Here is a 26,464-nt window from a genome sequence, read left to right on the forward strand (position 1 = left end):
AAAGTGTCGTTTTGGTCAGTTAAATAACATATACGATCAATGTAGGAAGTGTGTGTGTAGATTTATGTTTCAGAAACATCACAAGAATTTATTTTTTCAAAGTGGATGTAGAGTACAGGGTTTGTCAGTCTTTGATTGTGTGTTTGATGTATCGCTGCCCACATATAGAAGCATGCTTTGTGTGGGCAACGCATGACACTGAAGTTCCCTATCTCCTTGTCTCTCTGACTAGGGAATTATTCCATGTGGTGGCGCTCAGAAATTTGCATACACAATGATTTGAGGCCTATCTCGGTGGCCGTGCCCGATGCACGGACTGAAATAAACGCAGCAGGTGACAGGCAAACATATGCCTCGAATGCCATGGGGTCCCGAAGCCGGATCATCTCCAAAGGCTAACTGGCAGGTCTAAGTAGAGACGGCATTAATACATATTATTCACAAAGAGCATGATTGAACAGAAAAATGTGCCCGGCGTGTACCCAGCTGCTTTGTTGGCACACAGCTCAGCCTCTGCCTGGGTTTCAAGACTGAGCTTGGATTTAGCCATGCATTCACTGAATTCCCCATGCAGCTCTTATTCATTCATTCAAGCACAGGCAGGACTATACCAACAAACTGGTGTCTGTGAGTGTGAGAAAGAGTGTGCTCATATGTGCCAGTTCCTGAATGGGTGTGTAAATCACAGCAAATTTAGATTTTTGACAAGTACGTACCGTAAATATTTGCTGTTCACAAACGTGATTGATGTGATTTAAAAGCGCCGTTCTAAGAGGGTATTTATTAAATTTGTAAAACACAGAGATGGCTGCATTGTGGCAGCTAAACAAAATGATTTTCCCGGCAACATCAAGCCTTCTTTTACCCTAACATGCCTAATATTTCTGCTCTTCGCAGTAAGCCGGCTTACAGCTTTCATGTTCTTTCCTTCAGATTCATATTGACATTTCTTGGCTGACGCGAAGATCGAACACATGCTTCGTGTTTGCAGCCACAGCAAGACGTAATTAATTGATGTGCTCATCTTCTGATTACATACATCAACATGTATGGATACATTTTTCCAAAGCTTGCCACCCAGTCAATAGGAGGTCACAGGTGCATCTGTACTTACAGATGTCTTCAGACTGTGGGTGCGATGGCCATATCTAGATATATGACGCCCTCTAGAGGGAAACATTTGGAGGTTTTACAGGCCGAGACTTGCTGGCGTGAGCGTTGCCTTTCTCTAGAGAAGAAGCTCATAAAAATGAGAAACACACAATATGCTCACTAATTATTAAAATTGTGGTTGAGTTTAAACATTTACAATTGTGAGCGAATTGCTGCAAATTCAGTAACAAAAAACTGTTAGAAGCTTTTTAATCTACAAAATTACAGGAATACTAACATCTAAGTTTTCACAAAGCAAAACTATATGATGCTGAAAATCTGTCATTGTATTGTATATTACATTTAATTATTCAAACTAATGCACTGATACAAGTTATCCTATAAGAGGAGGGTTAAGCTGGATGTGGACTGTGTAACATCCTTTTCACTTCTTATTTCTCTGAAAGAGAAAACAAAGAAACAAAGGTGTTTATGTATTACAACAGATCACAGCAGCTATAAGTCATAATTGAACAGAATATTAATAGTGTCTTTGGAGCCAAACAGAAAATATGAGTCTGGCTTAAATAATCAAAGAAGTGGATTTCATACTCACAATCGATATAGGATATTCACCGTTTTTCGGATTTTCGGAAAAAAGCCGTCTGCAAAAGAATTAGGTGAATTGCTGCATTATTATATTTGCTCACTGGGACGTCAGTGTACAGGATATATTAATATCAAGATATATATTAATGATATATTAATGCAGCTGAGCCAAACTGTCCTACTGCAAGTGAGGTAAACGTACCTGCTGTGCTTTAAGCGGCTTGCTGTAAAAATCAGACTCTGCTGGTTGGTTTCCTCTTTGACTTCCATTCACTGCAACACCTGGGGGAGAAATTATCCAATATGCACTGCTGAACAGAGAATCATTCGGTAAAAGAAAATAAAGGACTCTCATTTAGCGCTGGTGAAACTCACTAGATCAAAACACAAGGCACTGGGGATTTGATTAAATAACACTTCCCGGAGGATTAATTCCCCAGCACTGCGACTGGAGCTCGAGAAACTACAAAGGCATGCAAACACTGGTTTCCTCTGTGCGTGCCGAGATAAGTTTTTAAAGACTTACTTGCCGTGTGATGAACGATGTTGATTTTATCTGTAGGGAGAGAAGACTTTTTAAGCCATTTACAGTATACAGTTTAATGCACTCATTTGTACCGGGGTTATTTATTCCATATACTTAATATTTTAAAGAAAACCAAAAAGTCTCTCCGATGACAGCACAGTTTAGCCCACATAGGAGAATATTTACCATAGACGCTGTCATCTACTTCTCTGTTGTTTATGATAGTGGCTCTCAGATGGCTCAGCTTCTGCTGCAGAGACAAAGATCAGTGCTTCAGTATTAGACTGACTGTACAGAAGGCATCCAGGTCTTTATACATTCTGAGATTTCCATGATGGATCCGTGTTATGTTTACACTGGCTAAGACAAAGAAAAGAGCGCGTTTCGCAGACTCATCATAAATCTTTCGGTGCTTTCGTGGAGGTCCAGTGGAAAACATACTGCAAATATAGTCCAAGTATGCAACAACAGAGCAGAACAAAAGGGTGGAGGTAGTTTTACTGACGATATTAGTCCGGAGACCAATAAATCTGCTCTCTGTACTGCGCTGCATTTCAGAGAGCAATATACTTTTAACTGTTGATGATGTTGATGTTAAGGTGCTACCTTGATCATTGTGTGAAAACTAGTAAGAGTTAGATCTGAAATTCCCAGATGAAAGCTCCTCATATTCAAATTTGTGTAGCAGAACTGGTGACTCTTTAGTCGGACTTTGATACAGTATGAATCCTGTTGCTGCACTGATTATTCTCCCCGAGTCTTACATTTTTGCAAGTATTGTGACTTGACTTCAGTGTTAGGCGAGAAACAAATTCCTTTAGCTTCTACAAAGGCGTCTACCGCTGTTTTACAACCTCATAACCTGTCTGTGTAACGCACAGCAGCGCACCGTAGACCAGACCTTATAACTTGCCTCAACAGGAAAAGCACAGGTGTTACTAATAACATTAAAAATGTGTCTCAAAAATGAGACGGTGAGCCAACAAAACCAGGACCCTGAAATAAAAGCAGGTACGTGGAATTAGTGCATCATCTGTTTTATTATTTCCTACTCTGACGTGCCAGAAAGTATTAGGCGAAGAAGGTTTGTTAAGGCAGATGGAGCCCGAGCGCTTCATTGTAAATTAACATTTATATTAACTGCAGCCTGATGAAATTTACAGTACTGTGCGAAAGTCTCAAACCACCCTTCATGTCTTTATATTTTGCAGCAATTTATTCAAAAATCTGAGAACAGAACTGGAAAGTGTATAAGGAGTTTGTGCAGTTCTAACGAGCTCGAAAGTGAGTATTTGGCAAGACCACCTTTATTTTCCTACACACACACAACTCTCTGAGGCAAGCTGTCTTGCCAATAATCCTTTATTTATCCAGGTAAAAATCTCATTGAGATTCAAATCTAATTTCCAAGAGAGACCTGGCATCATGGCAGCAAAAAGTCAAAACGCAAACACTTGTAATTTCTTTAAGGAACATATAAGGGTTAAGTAGTCATCAGGAATAGTTCTCCAGGTTTCTTGAAGGACATTCAAAGCTCTTCTTTGGATGTTTTCTGCCTTTTGTTCTGTTCTCTGTCAAGATGATCCCACACTGCTTCAGTGATGTTGAGGTCTGGATTCTGGGGAGGCCAATACATGACTGATTATGTTCCATTATTTGTGTTTTCCTTTATCCAGTTATGCTTTTACTTTATTATCAGGGCGTTTGGGATCACTGTCATGCTAAAAACAAATTAAGCCCTTTTCTATCAGACACTTTTCAGGTTGAATTGTATGGTGGATCAAAATCTGATGGTACTTTTCTTTGTTCATAATTCCACCAATTTTGACAAGATCTACAACACCACTGGCTGAAATGCAGACCAAAGCCATGACAGAGCCTCCACCCTGTTTTACAGATGGCTGTAGACTCTCACAGTTTGGATTCGTTACTCTATAAGACGTCTTGCCACTGATTTTAAGTCCAAATTGGCATACCGTCTCTTCCTGTTTCCCTTCCTTAAATAAAACTTCTTGACAGCTACCCTTCTACTGAAACCATTAGATGGATGGTCCAGATGCATCTTATGTCCTGTGTTAGGTCTTTGGTGGATTATTTTTTTCTATTTCTTAAGGACTTAACTTTCTGTACTGCTCACTTTCTTTTTTTTGTAGGCCTGTCACTTCTTCTTTTTCCCCCACTTCTCCAGTTTTTTGAAGTTTTTTATGGACGGATGGCACATCAAGCCAAGGCATGCCAAGTTTATGGCTAATACCTCTTTGGGAAACACCTTGGTGGTGGAAAACTACATTCCTTTCCTACCCTGGTGTCCTAGTGTTGCACAGTTACCTGATAATGAATGGGTACACCGTCCCATCATTCCCCTATCTGGAACTTAACAGCAAGTAACTTGTGTTGTGCTTCAAATCCTTCACTACAGCCGTTACAGTATTTTGAGTGCACAAATTTCCCATTATTATTTATGAATTTATAAAGAATGCCAAAAAATTCGAGGTAAAAATACCCCTCAAAAATGGACTGTGGAACTATTAAAAACTGCTCTCCTATTATTGGGCAGCCAACATTCAGAAGTATACCTATTGGCTGACTGATCCTCAGGCTGATCCAATCATGTTTCTCTCAATTTGTTCACTCCCAGCACTATTATTTTCACCCCTTCCTGTTTCCCAGTTACGATTCACAGACAACCCTGTTCTAATTGGCTCTCTAAAAATATGGTATCAAATTGGGCATCACTTCAATTCAGTCTCTGCTTCTGCTCTGACCCCAATCTGCAACAACCACCTTTTCCCCCCGTCCCTGGTGGACTCCTCCTTCTGTATATGGGCAAGAAAAGATATCAAATGTTTTTATGACTTCTTCAAAGATAACATTTTTCTCAGCTTTAGTGACCTTTGTTCTTTGTATGATTTGCCCTCGTATCATTTGTTCCGCTACTTTCAAGACACTGTGCATCTTCTATCTTGCCAGAGTTTCCAAGTCAGCCTCTCAAGCCTTGGTGGGAAGACTTATTCCAGTTGAAGCCTCACAGTAAGGCTCTAATATCACAAATATATACTTTAATTATGGCATAATTACTCAACCAAGAAAATTGCCTCGAGTTGGGAACAGGAACTGGGTCTTCAGTTTGTTGAAGGTTACTGGGACAAAGTAATTGACAGAATTCATTCTTCAGCCTCATGTGCAAGACTCTCCCTTATTCAGTTTAAGTCGGTATACAGATTACACTTCTCAAGATCTAGACTGTCTAAAATATACCCCAGCATACCTGACCTGTGCAGATGCAACACCTCCCCCTGTGATTTAACTCATGTTTTTTGCCTGCCCGTCACTTCAATTATACTGGACTTTTTACTCTGAAGTGCTCTCTCATGTTTTGAGCGTTACTCTCAAACCATGTCCACTAGCTGCCATTTTTGGTGTTTCTTAGGACGCCACCCTGAACCTTAGTCGTAAGCAACTGGATATTATCGCTTTCACTTCACTGCTGGCACGGCGTCGAATTTTGCAGTGTTGGAAAGCTCCTCACCCTCCAGCCCGATCACGTTGGCTGGAAGATGTTATGTGCTTTTTAAAAATGGAGAAAATAAAATTTAGACTGAGAGGAAATGTTAATAAGTTCTCACAGATGTGGCAGCCTTTTATCATTTACTTTAACTCATTGAAAACACAACAGACTAAACTTTTGTACCACGGGGTTCCCTTTTGTTATGGTTTTGGGAGGGAGTTGATTTTTTAATTATTTTTTTGTTTGTTTGTTTTTTTGTTGTTGTTTTCCGTGCGTGGGTTGTTGTTTTTTGTTTTTCTTCCTTTTTTCCTTTTTTTTCTGTTTTATTGTTATCATCCAAATTTTAATGGCCTAATCTGTTTTGATATATGTCTTTATATCGGTTGGTACTTGCTGTATTGGGCCTGATATGTCAAATTACATGTGCAAAACTTTATAAATAAAGAGGGGAAGAAAAAAAAAACTGCTCTCCCTCTCTCTACCGCTGCCTTCTTGTTTAACAACATAAGGCGCCAATGCAGGGTAGCTTGCCGAAAGCTCTAGATTTGACAGACTTATTTTTTAAGGCACAACAGCTAAAACCACCCAGGTCATGTGATATGTGCAGTTTGGTGTTTGAAGAATGTGTGCGTAGAGGCTCCTCGAGTTGCAGGTGTTGACAAAATAGAGTAGCTACAGGAAAAAAACGACAGCCAGATATTGTAAACATCATTTCTGCTACTTTGTGGTGCGTAACAATACTAGAAAACAGTACCATGTCAAAATGTACATGCTGCTGAAAATAAGAAATCCTTCCCTTCAAATGTGAGTTTGTCATATTTTTGGCCCCTCTGGCTTCCTGTACAATTCATAACAGAAACCCTATTTTTAATCAGCGATTCATCACTTCTTTCTTTTTTCTGGCCTACAGAGATCTTTAAAACCCGAGGGACTGTTTTCTTTATTACGTCACATAGTTCCCCAGATGCATACCACACTTGCCTGATTATTCAGTATTTGTATTGTATTGTGTGTGGACCTGCTTGCTTCATTCAGATCCCTTCATGAGAGTTCGGTCAGAGCGTGCAGCGATCCTACCTGCTGCTTGGCATCCAAGTCTTTCTGAACGTGCTGCCAGTCGCTGAAGAGCTCGAGAGCCTCGTCCACAGTAAGCGAGCCTGCCTTCACCTGCTGCTGGAACTCAATGAGCTGCTGAAGCCCGTCTATCTGGTTCGGCACAAAGGTGTCGTAGGTGGTAGAGACGCTGCCTTCTCGCCCGCGTGCTGCTGTAAACGACAAACCCATAAAAACAATAAGCAGGAAAGTTTCAACATGTTTACTGCTGTAGATTATAAAATAATCATAATGTAATCCTAAAATATCCACCCATAAATTAAATAGCTGATTTCTAGTTGGGAGAAGATAGAAGGAAGAAAAGCCCGAGTGTAATACCAAAGCAGCTGGTATCCATAGTCGGGTAATGTGAGTTCGCTCAGCACATCTGTGATGTCTGTGAGTCACCGAGATTGTAAGTAATTTTCGTGGCGAGTGTGATGATCTGTGGACGTGTCATTCAGTGTCACTAATGGAACAGCGAGGCAGACAAATGGCTTCATCTCTCTGTAGGTGCTCACCATTACAGTTCATCCTTTTTTTTAAACTTCTTGGCATGTGGCTTTGCTTAAATCATTTTATTGCCTTTTTTACTGCGTGTGTACCCATTACACTGCTGCTTTAATTACTGCCTTCCCCGTGCTGATTACTGGAATATTAATCAGCTTAACAGAACACTACAAATTATTTCATAGCGTCTCCATTAACTTATATCATCCAGCAGGTAATTTTAATAGACAACAAGAAATTAGAGGAAAGTATTTATTAAAAAAATGATTGGCACAGTCTAATCTGAAGTGACGATACCAGTCGTAGCCAAAGAGGGAAATACAAGCAACAGTTTAAAGACATCGCAAGCATGAAAAAAAGCATTAACTGCTTATTCTAGCTGCAGGGCTTGTTTGTTTCAAAGTTAATGAACTGCGACTGTCTGTCCCAAACAAAGCAAAGAGTAAAGCGGAAAAACATATCAAAGCTACTTGCATTAGTATGCAGGCGACTGCTTAGTCAAGCCTGAGAATAAAACCCTGATATATGTTCAGGATTATCTCAGCATGGGTCTGGAGACTGCAGATTTTTAACAGAAAGTCTGCATCACTGAGGGCATGAAGTTGGAAAGATGCAGATGTTTGGATAGCTTGGATTTAAAGCAGCACACAGGCAGAAATAAGGGAACGCTATCGGAAGAATGTCTTCATGCAGCAGAAGTTCATGGAGTTCTAGCTCTAGTTCAGGGGTCCGCAACCTGGCTCGCGCGCCCTTCAGCTGTGGCTCGTGTGAGCTTTGAACAAAAAAATATTTCAAACTATACAAAACAATAGGAAAAAAGATTACATCTGTTATCCACCTGGCTGTGTAGCGGCTAAAGTGGCTCTTTTGATGTTGAAGGTTGCCGACCTCTGGTCCAGTTTATACACACATATCCCAGAAGCCACTTTGTTGGTCTGCTTGTTCAACTGTTCATTAGTGCAACCAATTTAAGAGTCCAGCCCAGTACTGACAGGGCATACCTAATAAAGTGCGTATGCATTTAAATGATACCAACTGAAGGGCAAATTGTATATGATGAAACAGGATTAGCGCTGCTTTTTGTAAATGATCACATACGACAGGTTAGCACTGGTTTCCTAGTGATGTTACATAAGTTACAAATATTCAAGTAAAGTCCACGTACCTTAAATATTGTACTAAATGACTGTTGTACACATTGATCACATGTTACTTATTGCTCTTATTACTATATATTACTCAACACCTACCTTGTTTAGAGGGAAGTGAGTACAGATCTCCATCGCCTGGTGTTTTCTTCCTCTGGAACACTGTTGATGCACAACAGTTTTATGTAACATTGTGCTAATAATGTGGTAAATGTCTCTGTAATTTTCCACTAATTATCTTATTAGATAATACTACTAGAATGATGAAAACCAGATCTGAATCTTAAATTTTTTCTAATTTGTGCCTGCATTTTAACTGTCCTGCCACACGATGGAGCCATGATCTTATTTCAAAGCACCCTGCTTGTGGCTTGTTCGTAGCTTAGTTAAAATAAACCCACCCAGCACTGTTTCAGAAATGACAAACGTAGTGACATCTGAATATATGTTTAAAAATCTCAAAGTAAAAAATGCAGGATCTTGGCTCTTTGCAAAGAGACGCAGTTGAGCTCTGAATTGGGTTAGACACTCTGAATGATGCTTTTGGTTTCCTGTCAGCGCTCTGAATGAAAGACTACACTGTTTTAGCTGTCAGAGGCGGGGGAGCTGCGGCCGTGTGACCGACGCTGGATTTCAAATTCAGCATCCACACCCTGGAAGATAATCCCAGCCTCTGACTCCGTCCTCTGTGACAGCATCTCCTCTTTTCCACTTCACGCTCAAACACGACCTCTCTTTCCTGCCTCGCTCATAATACAAGCCCGGCTTTGTGGCTTCATTCGGCCTCGGCGTGTCCATGTATGTTGCATGTGCAGAACTGCCTGCCCGTGGGATTGAATTTCATTCACGTTTTCAGTCTCACTGAGCCCGAGACGTCGCTGCTAACAAAAAGAAGACTCCTCAGTGTTTCCACTTGTGCCGTGTTCTCCAATAACTGGCTCGTCGCCTAATCCTCCACCGAGCCTCATCTCTGCCCTCACATCTTTGACTGCGGTGGTGGGAGTTAGGGGCAAAATGTGATCCTTGTGTGGTTTGAAGCTCCTCTGTCTCAATAGATGGAAACCTCAAAATCCCTCTCCTTTCTCTTGTGCGCTCTGGGGACAAGGACGATGGAAAACATGTGTAATGACTTATTCTGGCTGACTTGGCCTTGATCTGGCCAAGATTGGTTGCAGATGGCAGCCCGGTAGTTCCCTCTCTATTACTGAGAGGATGGTTGGGGTGCAGAGAACTCAGTGGTGCACTCAATTCCTTGTTTTGCTTCGTAAATCCCACCGGGAACGGGGTCGGCTCAGTAGATACAAGCAAGCTCACTAAAGAAAAAAAGGGGGCCTATTTACTGAGCCGCTCTAATTAGTTTCGTCCATTTGAATGCACGTGAATGCGAGAGGCGGGCGTAATATTGTCTGCGGTAATAATTAATTGCGGCCCCGCGTGTTCATTTTTGCATTTGCGAGACGGAAAAAAGAGAAGCCACAGCTGTTTTAATGATTTATAAGCCTTGATAATACCAGTCACTTTTGGATGTTTCATCTTCATGAAATATTCACACAGCTGTAATTGAACAGTTAGGGACTGCGGGCTCTCAACGCAGGCAAATGGGTCTTTCTCCAGACTCGCTCGTGTTTGTTTTGTGACGGGGAGCGACTATGTTCTTGCGGTTTCTGAAATCAAAACAATGTGCATCACAAAGCAAGCCCTCTTTTCTCTCTGCAGCGCTCTGCTGATGGTGGCGATGCACATTCCAGGCCCTTCCTCCCCCCATCCTGCATAACTCAGAACCAGAATCATCACTATTGTGGCTGTCTGAATGAGTGATGCAAGAAAAGAGTCTCAAGTTACCTTGAGTGATGTAAGGAGTTTTGCTGTCCATCAACTGGGTGCCTTCAGGCCGGGGCGTGGGTGCTGGTGGGCGGTTGGCAATGGCCACTGCTTTTGCTTTAGCTGAATTCAGGATGGTGTCGTATTCACCATTCACCCCCAGCGGTGCGTAGAGATCTTCATCCACCCCCTCTTTTTCCTCCACCTGTTGCGGTTTCTGTGTGTCTGTGATGGAAAGATTCCCTGACACACAGAGTGTTTACTGCACTAAAGCCTCAGAATCATAATGGATGCTGCACATGCCGTTTTTTTGTTTTTTGTTTTGTTTTTTTGGCCACTTGTCATTTCACAGCTGATCAGAAGCAATGCTACACGATGTCCCCATCATTGAGGGGAAACGAAATGAAAGGAAACACAGCGTAATCATATGCCGGGGGGCATAAAACAATTCCATTACTGGCTTTCCTTCTGCCCTCCCTCCACTTCCCATCAGTTGCTCACTCACCTGCACTGCACATCATTTCGTACACGCTGGTATCGTCATTGTCCCCGCCTGAGCCAGACATATTCTGCAACAACAACAGAACACCAAAATGCATTTCTTGCGCTCGTCCAGGAGGCCACTTTAAAGGATATTTGCCTTGCATTGTGATACAGTGCAGCAAAATGTGGATTACTCCTTAGCTCGCTCTCCCTACTTTGCCCGTCGGCTCTTTTTCTCACCTGCGCTCTTAGGCTTAGAAATTGAAAGCTAAGAGCACAGATGACTCTCCACACACCACCACAGGCTGATATCGTCTTCCGTGCACTGATTTGATATTCAGCATTTCATGTCAGCTGTGACAAATGTCCAGATTATTAATCGAGCTTTCTCACCGCATCCGTTAGGACTTGTGGAAAAGCAATTTCAGGGGGCTATAATGTGAATTACAGAGGTGTGCTTGTTACCCCGCCTGCTGGCTAACAGAAATCCGTTTTCTCTCTGACAACAAAAGCTGCAGCAGACTAGGCCTCTTCGCTAATAGCACGCTGAGGGACAGACAGGGGTATGATCAGGGTAATTATGAAATCAGACTATCTTCCCTTTTCAGTCTAAACATATCATTTAGTGAGCAATTCAAGACCCCTTTGCTCCGTATCAGACCGAATCTATAATTAGGATGAGAAACAGATAATGATTTGCTGCCACATTTCAACTTCTGATAGAGATGCACATTCTGATATGACTAACAGAAAAAAAAACAGACAGTACCACTACATTTTTAAATAAAAAAAAGCTTTTACTGTATTGTAGCTTTTGCATCGAAAGAGTGAATATCTATTGATTACAGCTGACCCCGCTGCCGCTTTACGAGGGTACATTTTGAATGCAGCAATGTAAATCTGCAGAATGCATGAGATACAGCTCATTTGGATCAAAACATCCACCATATAACCCGCCCTGCTGCGTGTGCCGTTCCCAAGCAACACAGCAAATCATGACTCAATTAGAATATTGCACTGTTCCGAGTACTGCAAATTACACATTGGCTGCCATGAATGCATTACTTAACAGTAGAGGTTCATAACAAGCCCAACAGGTGGAAGGGACGGGTTAATTACCACCACTCGATCATTGAATTTTAATAGTCAGATGCTGTGCCGAAGCACAGTGTGGTATTTTCAGGGGTAGTTCTGGACCGAGGAGGGGTATTTGTTTACTAACCACAAATGCTAAATCATTTTAAAGACGCTTGAAACTGCAGAAGCCCCACTCATTCCAGACAAATTCAACCGCCGCAGTCCAGACAGTATACATCTAACATGGGATAAGGGCCGTAAATCTGCCTTTAACGGCTGAAATGGCCAATTCACAAGCTTGCTCTTCGCTCGGCTCTCGGCTTTAGCGTGCTCGCTATCTTTTTGCATACTGGTGTCAGCATGGGAGTGTTTGATGTGTGGCAGATTGCAAAGTGTAAAACTGAACATCACACAAGTGCTGTGCAGTTAAAAATCTGTCCAACTTGTTGTTTTTTTTGGCCTAGAACAGCTAGTTGAGCTGGCGAATAAATACTTCACACTTCTGTAAAGCTAATTTTGCTCAGGAATGTGTTACCTTCGCACTTTTCTTTTCACACAAAGCCAACCATGTATTATTGAAGGCTAACACAGCAAGCATAAATCAGTTGTGCTTACATCAATCTGCTGTCAGTGGCAATGCTAAGATGTCGGTTACACGTTTACCATAGTTGACCTATTCTTATATTAAATAACAAACAACTGGGAATAATGTTTTAAACCAGCATTTTACTGTAAAGAAAATGCCTACTTTGATATATCAATAATTTATCCTTCTTTAAAGGTGACTTGATGCTAAGTGACTGCCCCAAAACTAACTTAAGCTAGCACTAGCTTATGTTAACGAAAGTGTATATCAGACAGATACTGATAGTGACATTTTCTAATGGCTCATCGTATGTGCTACTTTGTCCTAAATGAGACTATTAATTATTTGTTCATTGATTTCCATGGCACTCGCACGGCATACAGTTAGCATCTCAGTACGCCGCTAAAAAAATGTAAAGCTGCACGTGGGTGTTCAGATGAACTTGTTTTCTGTTAGTTAGAAGACATGTGGACTAAGGAGCAGTGAGAAGAAGAGACTATGCAAAGTAAAAGCTTGACTAGAGTTGTAATATTCACTGAAAACATTATACAACATTAACACTTTAGAACTTTTATGTTACTATCAACATAAGTTGACTGTAACATAAGCATTATTGTACAAAAACCCATCCATTCATCTATTTTCTTCCACTTACCCAATTCAGGGTTGTGGTGATTCAAGCTCACATTCACAGCTATGAAGGCAACAGGTGGAAGCCCAATTAACCTAACCCCACTAACTTCATGTTTTTGCGGGAGGAAGCCAGAGTACCCGGAGAGAACCCACGGAGAACGTGCAAACTCCACACAGAAAGACCTAGGCCACATGGTGGATTCAAACTCAGGGCGTTCTTGCTGTGAGGCAAGAGTGATAACCACCAAACCACATTACTTTAACCAAATATACTCCATATCGTAAATACAGTTTGAGTAAGTTTGAATTTAGTTGTGATTTCACAGTGTTTCCTGTGTGCATTAGTGTAGAGGTGCTTCAATGGATAGCCACTGCCACATCTTCACATATATGTCTCTATTAATATTTACCATACTATGCTGAATAGCATCGTCATGCCAACATTTGCTAATTAGAAACAAAGTCGAGAGATTCATCATGTAGGACTGTGAGATAAAACAACAACAACCTAATCTATTTCACTATTGAACGATGTACGAATTCAGGGGATTGCTAAATTCAGGCTAGCTTCTTCAACCTGTTAATATCTGCAAAAGCTTTTGATGTAGCTCCATCCAGTAGCGGATATATTTCAAGTGTTTCTAAACCAGCTATGCTAGTCTGGATCAATAAGTGCTTGGTGAAATGCAATGGATATGCAACATATAGTCTGGTAATGAGTCCTAAAACAGCGTTTTACTTGAGGAATATACAAATGTTAAGCAAATCTCTGGAGCTGACGCATGTTACTGTGCAGTTACTAATAAACCAAACACCTTATGCAAAATATGGTCAGTTGATATAACAAATCTCACGACCAGAGTCTAGGACGTCACCTAATTTGGATTTTGTGAATTTGAATAGGTGGATACACGAACAACACATAAAACGTTTTTTGTAGCCTTCGGGTGGGGAAGTTGCTAGCTGATTTGTATTTATCGAGTTGTGCTCTGCACTCAAAGCGCACACAGTGAAATCTTGCAGCATGAGCACAGAGTCCATCGAAATGCCAAGTGACACTCAGCCAGATTTGTGACCCAGTTCTGAAATATTAAATAAGGAATATGCTGGCTTGTGTAAGTAATTGAGTGAGCACATTGCAGTCTGTGGACATAAACATTGTTGATACCAGCGGAGCATTTTCTATATTTGTATTCTAGTTATGCTCTCCCTGAATAATTCAGCTTCCCCCTCTGGAGCAGTTCACAGCTAATTAACAAAGAAGTGTGGTGCCGGGGCAGACTAGTGGATCTGACGCAGGCCCTGTGAGTGATTCGGCCCGTCTATGAAGCAGGGGGCCAATCCATCTAGGATTTATTGACAGTGTGCTGCTACGCTGACGCCCAAATCACTGATGCATCATGGGTTGATTAATTGGAGGTGGTGGGGGGAAATGCTGCAGATGATTTAATGAACCGAGGACAAAAAAAAAAAGGAACAAAACCCACAACACAATCATGGCTCTCATAATTTCTCCTCCAGGCCACATGCAAGCACAGTATGTGTTGTTTTTAGCTGTCGAGATGAATACCCTCCAATAAAAACTGCCAAGAAATAACACTTTCGTCTGTGTGCTGTATCTGATGTCTGTTAGCTTTTTGATAGACCTCCGTATGACTCGACCGCTCCTCTGTCAGTTCCGCTCCAACGACTTATTGTACGCTCACAGCGAGCACCCGCTAGACCGCTCTGATCGAACCTCGCTCACTCTGCACTCACTCTCAATTAGCAGCGTTGCCAGGGGGATAAATACATTTGCAACAACTGTTGGAGTGCCAGGGCTTTCTATAGGTTAGCCCGAGGCATTAATAAAGCAAAAATGTTTTCGGCATCATAAGGAAAGATGAGGGGAAATTGACATTTTCTGACTGAGCATTAAGTTGCAGTATGTCTGAAACAACCTGATTGTAATTTGTCTGATTGGCTGCCGTAGCTTTTATTTTTTCCTCTGTTTCTTATTTTCTTTGTCTTCTGTGCCTCCCTGTCTGTGTCTCTTGCCTCCTCTTTTATTTTGAAGTATATTTTCCATGTTGTTGTTCTTTTGTTTGGTACATCTGTGCTTCATTCCTCTTCCCCACAGAGTGTATTTAGTTTGTGCTGTCACATGAAGCTGGTTATCTGCTTGATAATCTAACCCAGAATTTATCGATCTAGCTATGAGTGTGTTCACATAAAAAGGGGTTGACATCTGACCAGTCATAAACGGATAAGGATCTCTGGAACATAACCTGTTGTGGAGCAGGTGATGTCTGCAATCTCTTAAGAGATTGCAGACATCACCTTTGGGCTTATTCATTAGCCCTGAAGCTACCTGAATAAGCCCAAACCTCTGCTCATCATCTTCTCTTAAGCTGATTTTATTTTTATTCCTTTTGTGGGGATTTTTGTGTTTTTCAATTCAGTTTTATTTATACAGCGCCAAGTCACAACAACAGTTGCCTCAAGGCCAGTGTTGGGAAGGTTACTTTTAAAATGTATTCCATTACAGAATACAGAATACATGCCCCAAAATGTATTCTGTAACGTATTCCATTACGTTACTCAATGAGAGTAACGTATTCTGAATACTTTAGATTACTTAATATATTATCATGCTGTTTACAACTACATGAATGAACTATTGCTGTGATTTATTACTGTTACTGAAGGTCCGCGACTCCGAACCGTAGTAAAGGGCTAATACGTCGGGTTCGTGTCGGGCTCGTAGCCGAAAACTAGCTTTACTTTGTTGTCTGGGTCAACTTTGCCAGGGAGAGACAGAGAGAGGCGTTGAAAGGCTGCTCCAAAAGAACTTATTGTTTTTGGAGGAAAACAAGAACACGGTGTACAGTCGAGTCTTAATAGCTTACTTACAGCTGGGCTCGTCAGGCACTCTTCTTGGCTGCAGTGGTTATTATTATATTTACATGCTTCCAGCTCCTGTTTTTGCTCGATGACAGCTCGTACTTTTCCTTTTTCTCCCTCCCTCGCCCACAGACACATAACGGGTATGGCAGTCCATTCTCCCTGCAGCACGGACTACACTGCCTATGATGCTACATTCTTTAGAGCTATACTTATAGCATTCTGCCTATTAGCTTAGCACAACAACAACAACAGGCGCTCTCTCACCCAGGAAACACGCAGAGAGAGAGCGGCACCCTGTAACCATGGCTACCGTAACGCTGCCACCTGGAACCACAGAACGTAGCTGTCAAACAAAACCCAAACAGGCCTGACCCGCGACAATATGAAACAGGGAAGTACCGCCGTGTAATCCATTTATTCACTCATATTTTGTATTTTAAATACGTAACGGCGGTACATGTATTCCGTTACTCCCCAACACTGCTCAAGGCACTTTATATTGTAAGGTAGACCTATATATAATAATACATATGGAGAAAAACCCAACAATCATATGACCCCCCATGAGCAAGCACTTTGGCGACAGCAGAAAGGAAAAACTCCCTTTTAACAGGAAGAAACCTCCGGCAGAGCCAGGCTCAGGGAGGGGCGGGGCCATCTGCTGTGACCGCTTGGGATGAGAGAAGGAAGACAGGATAAAATACATGCTGTTGAACGTCCTGTCTCCTTCCCCTCACCCGCAGTGCTGCCCTTAACTAATCCTGGTTCTGTTCAACTTCCTGTTAAAATTGAGTTTTTCCTTTCCGCTGTTACCAAGTTGTCAAAGGTTGTTGTTTTTTGATTGCTGGGATTTTCTCTGTATTATTGTGGGGTCTTTACCTTTACTATACAAAGGGCTTGTTGTGATTTGGCGCTATATATCCATAAATGTGGATGTTTCTATTCAGGTTTTGAGGCGTCTCTCTCTGAAACACTATTTGTTTACATAAGAATGAGTCTGTGGACATTTGTGGAAAACATACTTATCCTTACTGATACAAAATAACACTTTTATGTATGATAACTTTTGTTTGCATTGTAGCAAAACCTTTTGTTGTGATTATTTGCTTTTCTTCAGTGAGGTTAACAGCTAGCTAGAGTGAACATGTGCGGGTTTTTCATTTCATATTTTGTGGGGGAAAAAAAGATGAAAAAAGCCAAATGTTAATCTTTCAGCTTTAGAGCTTTAGGTAGGAAGATTTGGTAACCTCACTTAAGAAGCTTGTGGGTATGATGAGCAATCAAACCTGACAGCAGATGTGCAATGTTGTGTAATATTTGCATTACACACTGGAAAAAAAGGACCCGCTGACCTTTCTGTAACACTGGGTGCGTGATGTGTGTTTTTGCTTTGTTTTTTGGTCTTGTTTTGTTTTTAAATATATATATAAATAATGTCCTCACGGCCTAATGAAATTAGTATCGGAAAGAACATTGTGATCCTACAGGTTTATCAAATAAAGTGAGGTAGGCGCACGCAAGGAATCTATTAAATCTGGATTACCTCTAATTAGCGCGTGAGCGGCTAACCTGCGGCTCAGGCGCGAGTGCGTCTGCACGGCGAAGTGGAAGGTTGAGCGGGAAGATGATCTCCGCATTAACATGACAAAATGGCAGCTGTTACGCAAGGACATTTTTAACATCAGCGGCCGCATTAATTGTCTGAATGTATACAGACGACCTGTGCTTGGAGCCATTGTGCACGCACGAACAAACACCGTCTTTCTAATCTCTGTGGGGGTGTTCCATTAGGAACCTCACAGGCAAGATATATTGAAGATGGGAGGAGGGAGCCCACCATCCATGTGCTAACTGAGTCATGATCTGGATATAAAGACGCAAGTTAGGAGGGAGTGTGCTCGCCCCTCCTCACTTTAAATCCTTCCTATTCTCTCCATTCCTTTCATTATTGATAAGGGACCAGTCACTTATTGTCCTGCTGCCGTACTCATTTCAGTAAGAGCATTCCTAAGTGCTGCACTGCTTACCCCGGCTTTTAGATCTCAAGAACAAACGTCTATCTTGCTATTTTCCTCAACTGTCAGCAAGTAACTGGAATTCAGCTTACCTAAAATGACATCCAAGCAGCTCTGTAACAATGATTAATGGATTCACAGCTTTTTATTAAACTTAGAAATCACTGAGCCGGAAAGCTGCAATCAGATATTGTGATTTTTCTAATAATGTCTTATGAATGCATCTATGGAAGTTTAATAAGCCAGAAACATGATCTAACTTGTTGCAAGGATCAATTCCACATGGAATAAGAGTCAATATGAGCCCAGAAGATGAAACACACACAGCGAGAGTGAAAGAAGTCTTATAAGGACGTAGTTACCAGCATCTCTTTCAGTATGACGTGAACCTCTGTGTGGCCGTGACTCACGGCAATCTGAACGGGAGTCTGTCCGTGACGATTGGCCGTGCGGAGTGTTCTCACAGCACCTGGACACTGCAGGAGGAGGCTGGTGACATTTCTGAAGCCGTACCGAGCGGCAAAGTGGAGGAGCGAGGGCACCTCTGCACGGTGGAGCTCTGCGGGGGATGTTTGAGAGTTTAGGTCTTGGAAAGTAATTTCCATCCATTACATTAAGGCTGAAATTAAAAATGAGTTGCTGTATCACGTAATAGCAGCAGATACCTCTGCCTTGTGATAACTTGATGGCGATCTAGTGCAATGTGGGTAATCTAACACATCCAGGAGCGTCAAAGAAAGACAGCTTGGAGGTACTTATTGACCTGTTTGTCATGGCAACATTTCCCTGTGCCCTTTTCAACAGAGTTAAGAATCAATCTCAGTGGCTGATGAAGCCATCAATCTGCCACATAATGAGCCAAGTAATAATGGAAGGCTTTTTTTCCCCCTTTCAAAGTGGATACTGCGCTCGATGCAAGTGGGACCTATTTCAGCTGTGTGCATTATGTTGAATTCACGTCATTGCTTCAAGACCTGGTCAGGAAAGAGAGAATTAGGCACGCATTATAGTGCAGCAATGCGGCACCTAATATAAATGGCGCGATCTGACACTTTCTGTTGTCTTAACCTGCCGCAGCTTGTATCAGTTACACGTTAGACGTGTTGATTTGTAGCTTCTGTCTGAAGGGAAAATGTTTTCCACACAATTAGGGATCGTGTAACTACTGTGGTTTGGACTGTGGATCTTCTGACAATCAAAGAAGAGTTTTGTTTTTATATATTTTATATACCAGGTTGGGTTTTTCTGTCATTGTGATTACTCAGCAGATGCTTTTTAATGTAAAGTTCAGACTAAGCAATCCACCATGGAGAGCTGTACCTCTTTCAGGTGCGTTTTCACACTGCAGTCCTTGAAAGCCTCCCGTGGGCATGTTCTCCAACAGCATGGAGGCCAGTTTCTGATCCAGCGTGTTCACAGAGGACACCTGAAAAGCCTGAAATGCAAACACAGTCTAGTGAGTAATGGCTGTAAAGAAAAGCTTGCAGCCTTTTCTCTTAATGGCCAGGCTGGAGGCCTTTTTTGTTTTTATTTGATGAACAAATTAAACATATAGATTAAAAAAAAGTACAATGGAACTGTTGCTGATGTTATACTGAATTTACAGTAGGGAGACCATAAAAACGCCAGGTTGATTTTTAACCACACACACATCAGAGGCGTGTCCGGGCCTTTAGTTTGAGATTGTCTTGGCAAATTCTTCTGCTGGCATGCCTCGAGTGTGCCTCTTCAGCAAAAAGGGATCTAATCAAATCAAGTGTTCATGGCTCCAAGACAGCTGAAACCTGCTGTCCTTTAATTTCAGAAAGGAGATGGTGAATGGTTGTTCATAAAACACCAGAAGAAATATGCTGATTCAATCTAATGGATTTTTGCCCGCATCTTTGTGCTTTTAGGCTGTGTTCTGAGGTAGTGATTGACTAATTTTTGATGAGTGAGTTGCATAATCGTGAGTCACTAAGTAGCATTGCGCAGTACCTCAGAAGAGTTACTTCTATTGTTAAGGGGGAGTCTGGAACAGCAGTTAAAGGTGCTCTAAACATGAGTAAGTTAATGATTGACTGCAGGTATTTAAATATATTTGCAAGTGTTATATGTTTGAAGTCCCACTGCTGTTTCTGTGCACACATATACTGTGAGCTAAGAGCCAGTCTTTAGTACAATTATTTAGTACAAAAACCAAATGTTTTCTTGTTATAATGGCTCCTCAATTTAATTGTCCACCTCTGTAAAAATAGTTGGAAACAGACTCTAAAGAAAGGATGCGGAAATAGAAACATCAGAGATCATTGATGTATGTATAATGAGGAAAGTTTCCCAGTTCAGCACTGATCCTTTCTGGGGGAAGTAGTGGAATTTCCCATTTTAAAACTCAGATAAGGCATTTATTCTTTACCCACATATCATTTATGGCTTTACCTGACACATGAAATCTACAGGGTCTGTTACCCTCGATAGCAGACACGCAATTTCTTCGATGTTGTTGTAGTACTGCAGCTGTGCATCATTCAGCGGCACTCCACCGCTGTAGACAGTCACTCCTACATTTCCTGCTGGAAAATCTTCGGTAAAAACACACAGATAACACACAGGCATGGTCAGAGAAGATACTGAGATTTTTTTGTGTGTGACCAAGTTGTTATCGCGTGCCAAGAAGTTACATTAGCAAACAGCCTATTATCTTGGTTCAACTATTTAGTCTCTTGTATACAAAGATAAATGACTCATTCAAAGAAGATCGCTTCGTAGGACTTCACACAAGACAGAATAAAGCTTCATTAATCATACAGTCATCACAGTATTTTATTGTTTTGTTCACCTGGGGCGCTGACACATAGGATCCGTTCATTCCAGCAGAGAGGCTTCACTCTTAGCGTCCGACTCTTACCCATAAACTCAACTTCAGTGTCAGAGCCAGCCACCTCATTTTTCAGGAGAATGAACACTTCCATAGAGCTCTACCAAACAGACAGTACACATGTTACATGTGCTTTGTGAGAAAGAAAAAAGCTTACTAATGACTAGATAAGTTTCTCACCCCACAGGGAACTCTGGAAGGAACCACCATAATGCTGGATCTGGCGCTGTCAGCTCCAGACAACTGCATCTGCACCCCCTTCAGCTCTGATGCTGATGGTTTGTGTGTCATGGGGTTCATATTTGCTGCTGAGGCTGAAAAAGATAGACACTCAATAACATGCTGAACTATGCACTGAGAATTTCTACAAAACACATTTTTCAAATAGCAGTAGCTATCTGAAACATGTGGTTTAGTTACTGGAAGATCCCAGATGGTTGTTCTGCCACTTTGGCCCGAGCTGTAATAGCTTGCCTGACAGTCAAAGACATTGTCAAGGTTGTCGACAGCGTTATAGATCCACTGGTGGTCAGCAGAGAATGAGTTCCTGTAGCATCAGGATAAGTTTCTCGCAGTCGATTTTGTGGAAATGTCTAAGCACGTACCTATACTGACTCTGTACAGCACCACAGTGGATCTCTCAATATGTGAACTCTCAATATGAGGTCTGCTGGTCATACTGTTTTTCTTTGTTTCTTTGTTTCTTCAACCATCGTTCCTACATCTGCTTCACATTTGATAATCAGGTGCTGGAGACAGCAAGGCAGAAGGTTGCAGCTGTTCACATTGTCACCATTATGCTCCCGACTCTTAAAAACCTTGCCACCTTGGAAACACACTCATCTGCTGCCTTTAGAAACCTCCTGCCAAGCTTGCCTACTCATCGGTTCTCACAAACCCACTAACTAACCTGCTCATCAGCCAACCCACAATCTGCCTATTGCTCTCGCTAACATTGGGTTTGCCACCAGCTTCCCACAGACCATCTTTGTAACTTCATTCTGACAATCTCCTCTCTGGCAGAGCCCCCAATGTGTGACACTGCTGTGCAGCAGAACCTCCCCATGTCCAACCCAGTCATTTTTCACAATTCATTCCTTGTCAGTAAACATCTTAGGCAGTTTCTAGTCTTCCTAGAGGACTAGTGGACATCGCGGCAAATTGCTGAGAATGCTGAGAGAAACTGTAAATAAACCCAAGAGCTATATTTCAAATTCTATGTGCCTCGGTTAGCATGCTAAATGTTAAAGGTGCAATTATAAAAAAAAAATCTGAATGAGTGTGATTTGTTTGGTGGGGTGGTTAGGAGAAAGGCTCGTGTCTCTAAAGGAACATGGCAGCAATGCTTAGGTTTATAAAGTTGCATCTGAAAAAAACAAAAGATTTCTTGAATAAGGTCCTTTGAACAGATGAGACTGACGTGGAGGTGTTTGGTCATAATGTGCATGTAATGCGTCATGTTTGGAGAAAACCAAGTGTACCAACACCTCATGCTAACTGTCAAGCACAGTAGTGGAGGGGTAATGGTTTGGGCTTATTTTGTAGCCATGGGATCTGGGCAACATGAAGTCATTGAGTTGACCATGAACTCCTCTGTATACCAAAATATTACTTAAATATGAGGCTGTCATGCAGCTAAACTAGCTGAAACTGAGCTATACAACAGGATAATGATCCCCAGCAGAGCAGCAGAATAGTTGATAAAGAAAAGGATCTATCTGCTGGGCCAAGTCACACTTCAGACTTCAACCTGATTGAAATTGAGTCCTTAAGAGAGAAGTGCATAACAAATGCCCACAAACCACAATGAATTGAAGCAACGTTATAAAGAAGAGGGCGCCAAAATTCCTCTATAATGACGTGAGAGACTGAAAAATACATACAGCAAACAGTTAATATAGCTGCTAAAGGTGGTGCTAAAAGCTGTTGAATCGTGGGGTGTAATTTTAAGACCTGGTGAGAACTTGATGTTGATTTGCTGTCATGTCCTAACATGTAAAACCTGGAAAAACTGGCAGAGGCTGTACATTGGCTGTATGGCTGCCAGGGGAATGAAGGCAATAATGTTTACTGATGATGTGACTGCTGACAAAAGTAGCAGGATTTGTGAAGTGTACAGGGTTATGCTCTCTGCTCAGATTCAGCCGAATGGCTTATGACCTAAGGCATGCTGCAAAGGTTTTCTCATGGCAAAGAAGTTGACTGTTCTTCAATTATCAGGTCAGCTGCATGTATACTTTTTCAGGTATAACACTGGGATAAAAATACTGTATGAGCATGTTAGCATGCTAATGCTAGCCTTTTGATAGACCTGCTGCCATGGTTACATGATGTTCTCTTGTCGTTTACTTACCTAACCTAATATGGTAAATAGAGTTTTTAATTTGATGATTTCACATGTGTTTGAAATAGAAAATTAAATAAAAACTTCTTTTTTATTGGAAACAGCCTGACGCTGATGCATGTAGGTACAGAAACCAGTAAAGAAGTACACTTACTTTACGTGGGGTACGCACTTAATGTCATCAAACACCCACATGTCTGTTGCATGTGTCAACAAACAAACAGCTTCATCCTGCATTAATAGTGAAGGTGCTTCTGGGTTAAAGTGTAACTGTTTATAGGCTCCCGCTCTGAACCACTTCTCTGTACCGCTGCAATGAAGCAATGCTGTAAGTGCTATTGAATTTGCATGGCTCACAATGAGTAATCAGTTGTGTCTGAATTTGCATCAAATGTTCCTCCTGCTCCCACACCTGTTTAAACAGGAGCCCGCTCCTCCACTTTATGGTTTTATACAAATAGTGTAATTAGGGAAAAAAATGGGAAAGGAGGCAGAGGATAATTGGCAGGGCAGATGAGGACATGGTAGTGATACACGCAGTTTCGCCAAAGATGTCTCTGCAGCTGCTCCTAACAAATATTGGATCTTCAAAATGCACAATTCTCATGAAAAAAAAACTGAGTAAACAGGTTTCCAAGCTGCTGCTCAGGCATTCTAGCAAATAACGAGCGCTCGTCTCTCCTCGCATTTATTACGAGGGAACAGCAAGGACATTTGTCCTAAAGGAAGGGCAGGTTGAAAAAGCTGTTCCGGGTTTTCAAGGCTGAGATCAGCACTGAGCCAAAAAACATGTTTTTAACTGTCTGTTTTTAACCGTCATGCATTGAGATATTTTGCATGCTATTTGAATTCAAATTCAAACCTCAAAATTCAAACATAATTTTTTAGAGAAACACAACAACGCTACCTAGCTAGGTAGCGTTAGGACTGGAATAACAGTTGGAATGATGTTGAGCTCAAAATATGAGATGTGACAGAGTTGAACTCAGGTAGTATTTCACACCTGACTGGTTCATGAAATAAAATCAGAGACAGCATGGGGTGGGGGTGGGGGTGGGGGGGGGCAATGATAAAAGATACCAATAGTTCAGTTTTACTCATTATCCACTCTGCAGGAGGTGGTTGATTTATTTTTACCCATTCTTTTGCACTTTAGCCAATATTAGCATTCCTAAAGTCCTATAATCTTCTACCAGGCTAAAGTCAATGGTACTAACACAATATATGGTCAGTGATTTTAAAAAGATTCCATACCTTTTCTCACAGTGTCCATCACAGTGGACAGGTACTCAGAGGCGTCTTGTTCACTAGAGATCTGCGTGCACTCATCACGGTTCAGAGGCACCAGCTCTAGCAGGGGGTTCAGGCTCTCCACCCCACATAGCAGAACCACCACATGAGCCGCAGGACTCAACACGCGCCCCAGGAAGAAGCGTTTCGTCGGGCAAAGACCCTCCAGCAAGCCCTTGGAAAGGATTAGGAGCTTGCAGGTATACTGGACGAGCCTCAGGAAATCACCCTTCAGACTGGTCGCTGCAGCAATGTCATAGCAGCAGATCCCAGCCTCTGAGATGGGACCAGTGAAAACTGATTGTAGGTAGGTAGCCCATTGCTTTGCCTCAGTGTCGTAGACGATCAGCAAATCCCCAGCTATATGAAGAAAAAACTTTATGGTTTCAGTATTTTATGAAACAACATAGCAAAATTATCTAGACTTTTCTGGAGCTTCTCTTTATTTAAATATATAAAAACAAGTGAAATACAGAAATTATTGATCTGGTGATGACAACAAAATCAATCAAAAAGCATTAACTACAAAAACCACATACTACACAATCATTTTTCACTATCCAAGATAAAATAGATGCAATAATGGGCTAATTAATAAATACTATGAAAAAGTAGCCTACCTGTGTGGCTCATGTCTGTGGTGCTGCTTGTGTGCAAGGCTGACTTCACAGTAACTGGATGGCTATTGTCAGGAGGCGTGCAGATAAGAGGCTGTTTCCGTGCCAAAGCAGACAAAGACTCAGCTATGATGACCAGGAAAAAGTTAGGCTTTGATGTTTTGCTTAAAATATAAATAGTTGCTTGATATACGCTATGAAGTTAGTCCAATTGAGAAGTTACACAACTTTTTACTTTTTGTCCTTTAACGTGATTTGAAATTTCCCAACAGACCATAAGGGATAAGGACATCAGAGGTTTAGTTTTGCTCTTAAAGTGATGCTGACACCATAAAAGCTGGCGTGTTGTGCGTAAAAGGGAGTTATAAATCTATAGTCATAAAATAATAAATAAAACATGATGCTGAGGTAATGGAGTAAACATTATCTAAAGAGGGCGGCACATTAAGATGAAAAAGATTGATGTCAGTGTTTGATTACATCTTTCATGCTGAAAAATCTAATTTGTGTGGAGCGTTTTTGAGTATCACCTTATCACGTTATATCGTAGACGTGCCAAATACGCCAAAATAACGAAAAAAGTCACATAAAAGCCATGCTTAGATTTTATGGTATCCCTTATAAAGACAAAGTAGGCATTCAGGTAAGCAAAAGAGGAAAACAGAAACCAACAAAAGGTCATCGTCAAGCAGAGCTTGAGTCACAGACTTGACCGGAGTTTAATTAAGCCTGGGTACAAAACAAAGTGTTAAAACCCGAGGCGTGTTAAAATTAATGATCTGATGTGAATGCCTCCCGTACAGCCAGAAGTTAAAAAAAAAGAAAAGGATTGTCTGACCTACCACGCGCAAAGCTTCTCATTGAGAGAAATGTAAAAGTTAGGGCTTCATTAACTGCCTCCACCTGCCAAACAACTGACTCATACCACACAGGTGTCTCATTAATAGCAGTTTGCAGCCGTTTATGCCCTTTGAGTGTTAAAGGGGCAACTGAAACGTACAAGTCGAGAAAATGAGCAGGTGAAAGTTGAGGTCTCCTTCATGCAAATCACTGGCAACGTCTATCTGGTGACTCACCGGCCACAGATCTTCCTGTTCCTGTACACGCAGATCCAGACTGGTTCACTCAGATTTATTCATTTGTTTTTATTATTGTTATTTTTTTGTTGAAAAAACAACGCTGATGAAACCACTAAAACAGAAAACTATTGTATTCTGTATGAACTATTCTGCATTTGGAGGAAGCCCAGCTGAACATAGTAGACAATGAAGTGACAAGTACCCAAAATCATGCAGTCAAATAAAAATGGCCTTAAACTTGACCTCAGTTCAATGACTCACTGTGTACAAACACATGAAGCTGCAGATCCT

At 41.5% G+C, this 26,464-nt stretch overlaps 1 protein-coding gene across 1 annotated transcript; it reads right to left on the bottom strand.

The window, feature by feature from the left end:
* LOC102777014 (B-cell scaffold protein with ankyrin repeats-like) lies at nt 1-25,149 on the bottom strand. The gene is made up of 16 exons (XM_087839358.1): nt 25,098-25,149; nt 24,442-24,837; nt 21,024-21,157; nt 20,805-20,943; nt 20,405-20,547; nt 19,307-19,421; nt 18,349-18,545; nt 10,812-10,875; nt 10,328-10,549; nt 8,588-8,647; nt 6,813-7,000; nt 2,414-2,477; nt 2,228-2,257; nt 1,904-1,983; nt 1,709-1,757; nt 1-1,552 (listed from the first exon to the last, which is right to left on the bottom strand). The coding sequence occupies exons 1-15, from the start codon at nt 25,108-25,110 to the stop codon at nt 1,725-1,727; spliced, it is 1,878 nt and encodes a 625-aa protein (XP_087695484.1). The 5' UTR covers nt 25,111-25,149; the 3' UTR covers nt 1-1,552; nt 1,709-1,724.
* Nucleotides 25,150-26,464: the final 1,315 nt, after the last annotated feature.

Source organism: Neolamprologus brichardi, chromosome 3 (assembly GCF_056152115.1).
Source record: "Neolamprologus brichardi isolate AB-2024 chromosome 3, ASM5615211v1, whole genome shotgun sequence".
Taxonomy (NCBI): Eukaryota; Metazoa; Chordata; class Actinopteri; order Cichliformes; family Cichlidae; genus Neolamprologus; species Neolamprologus brichardi.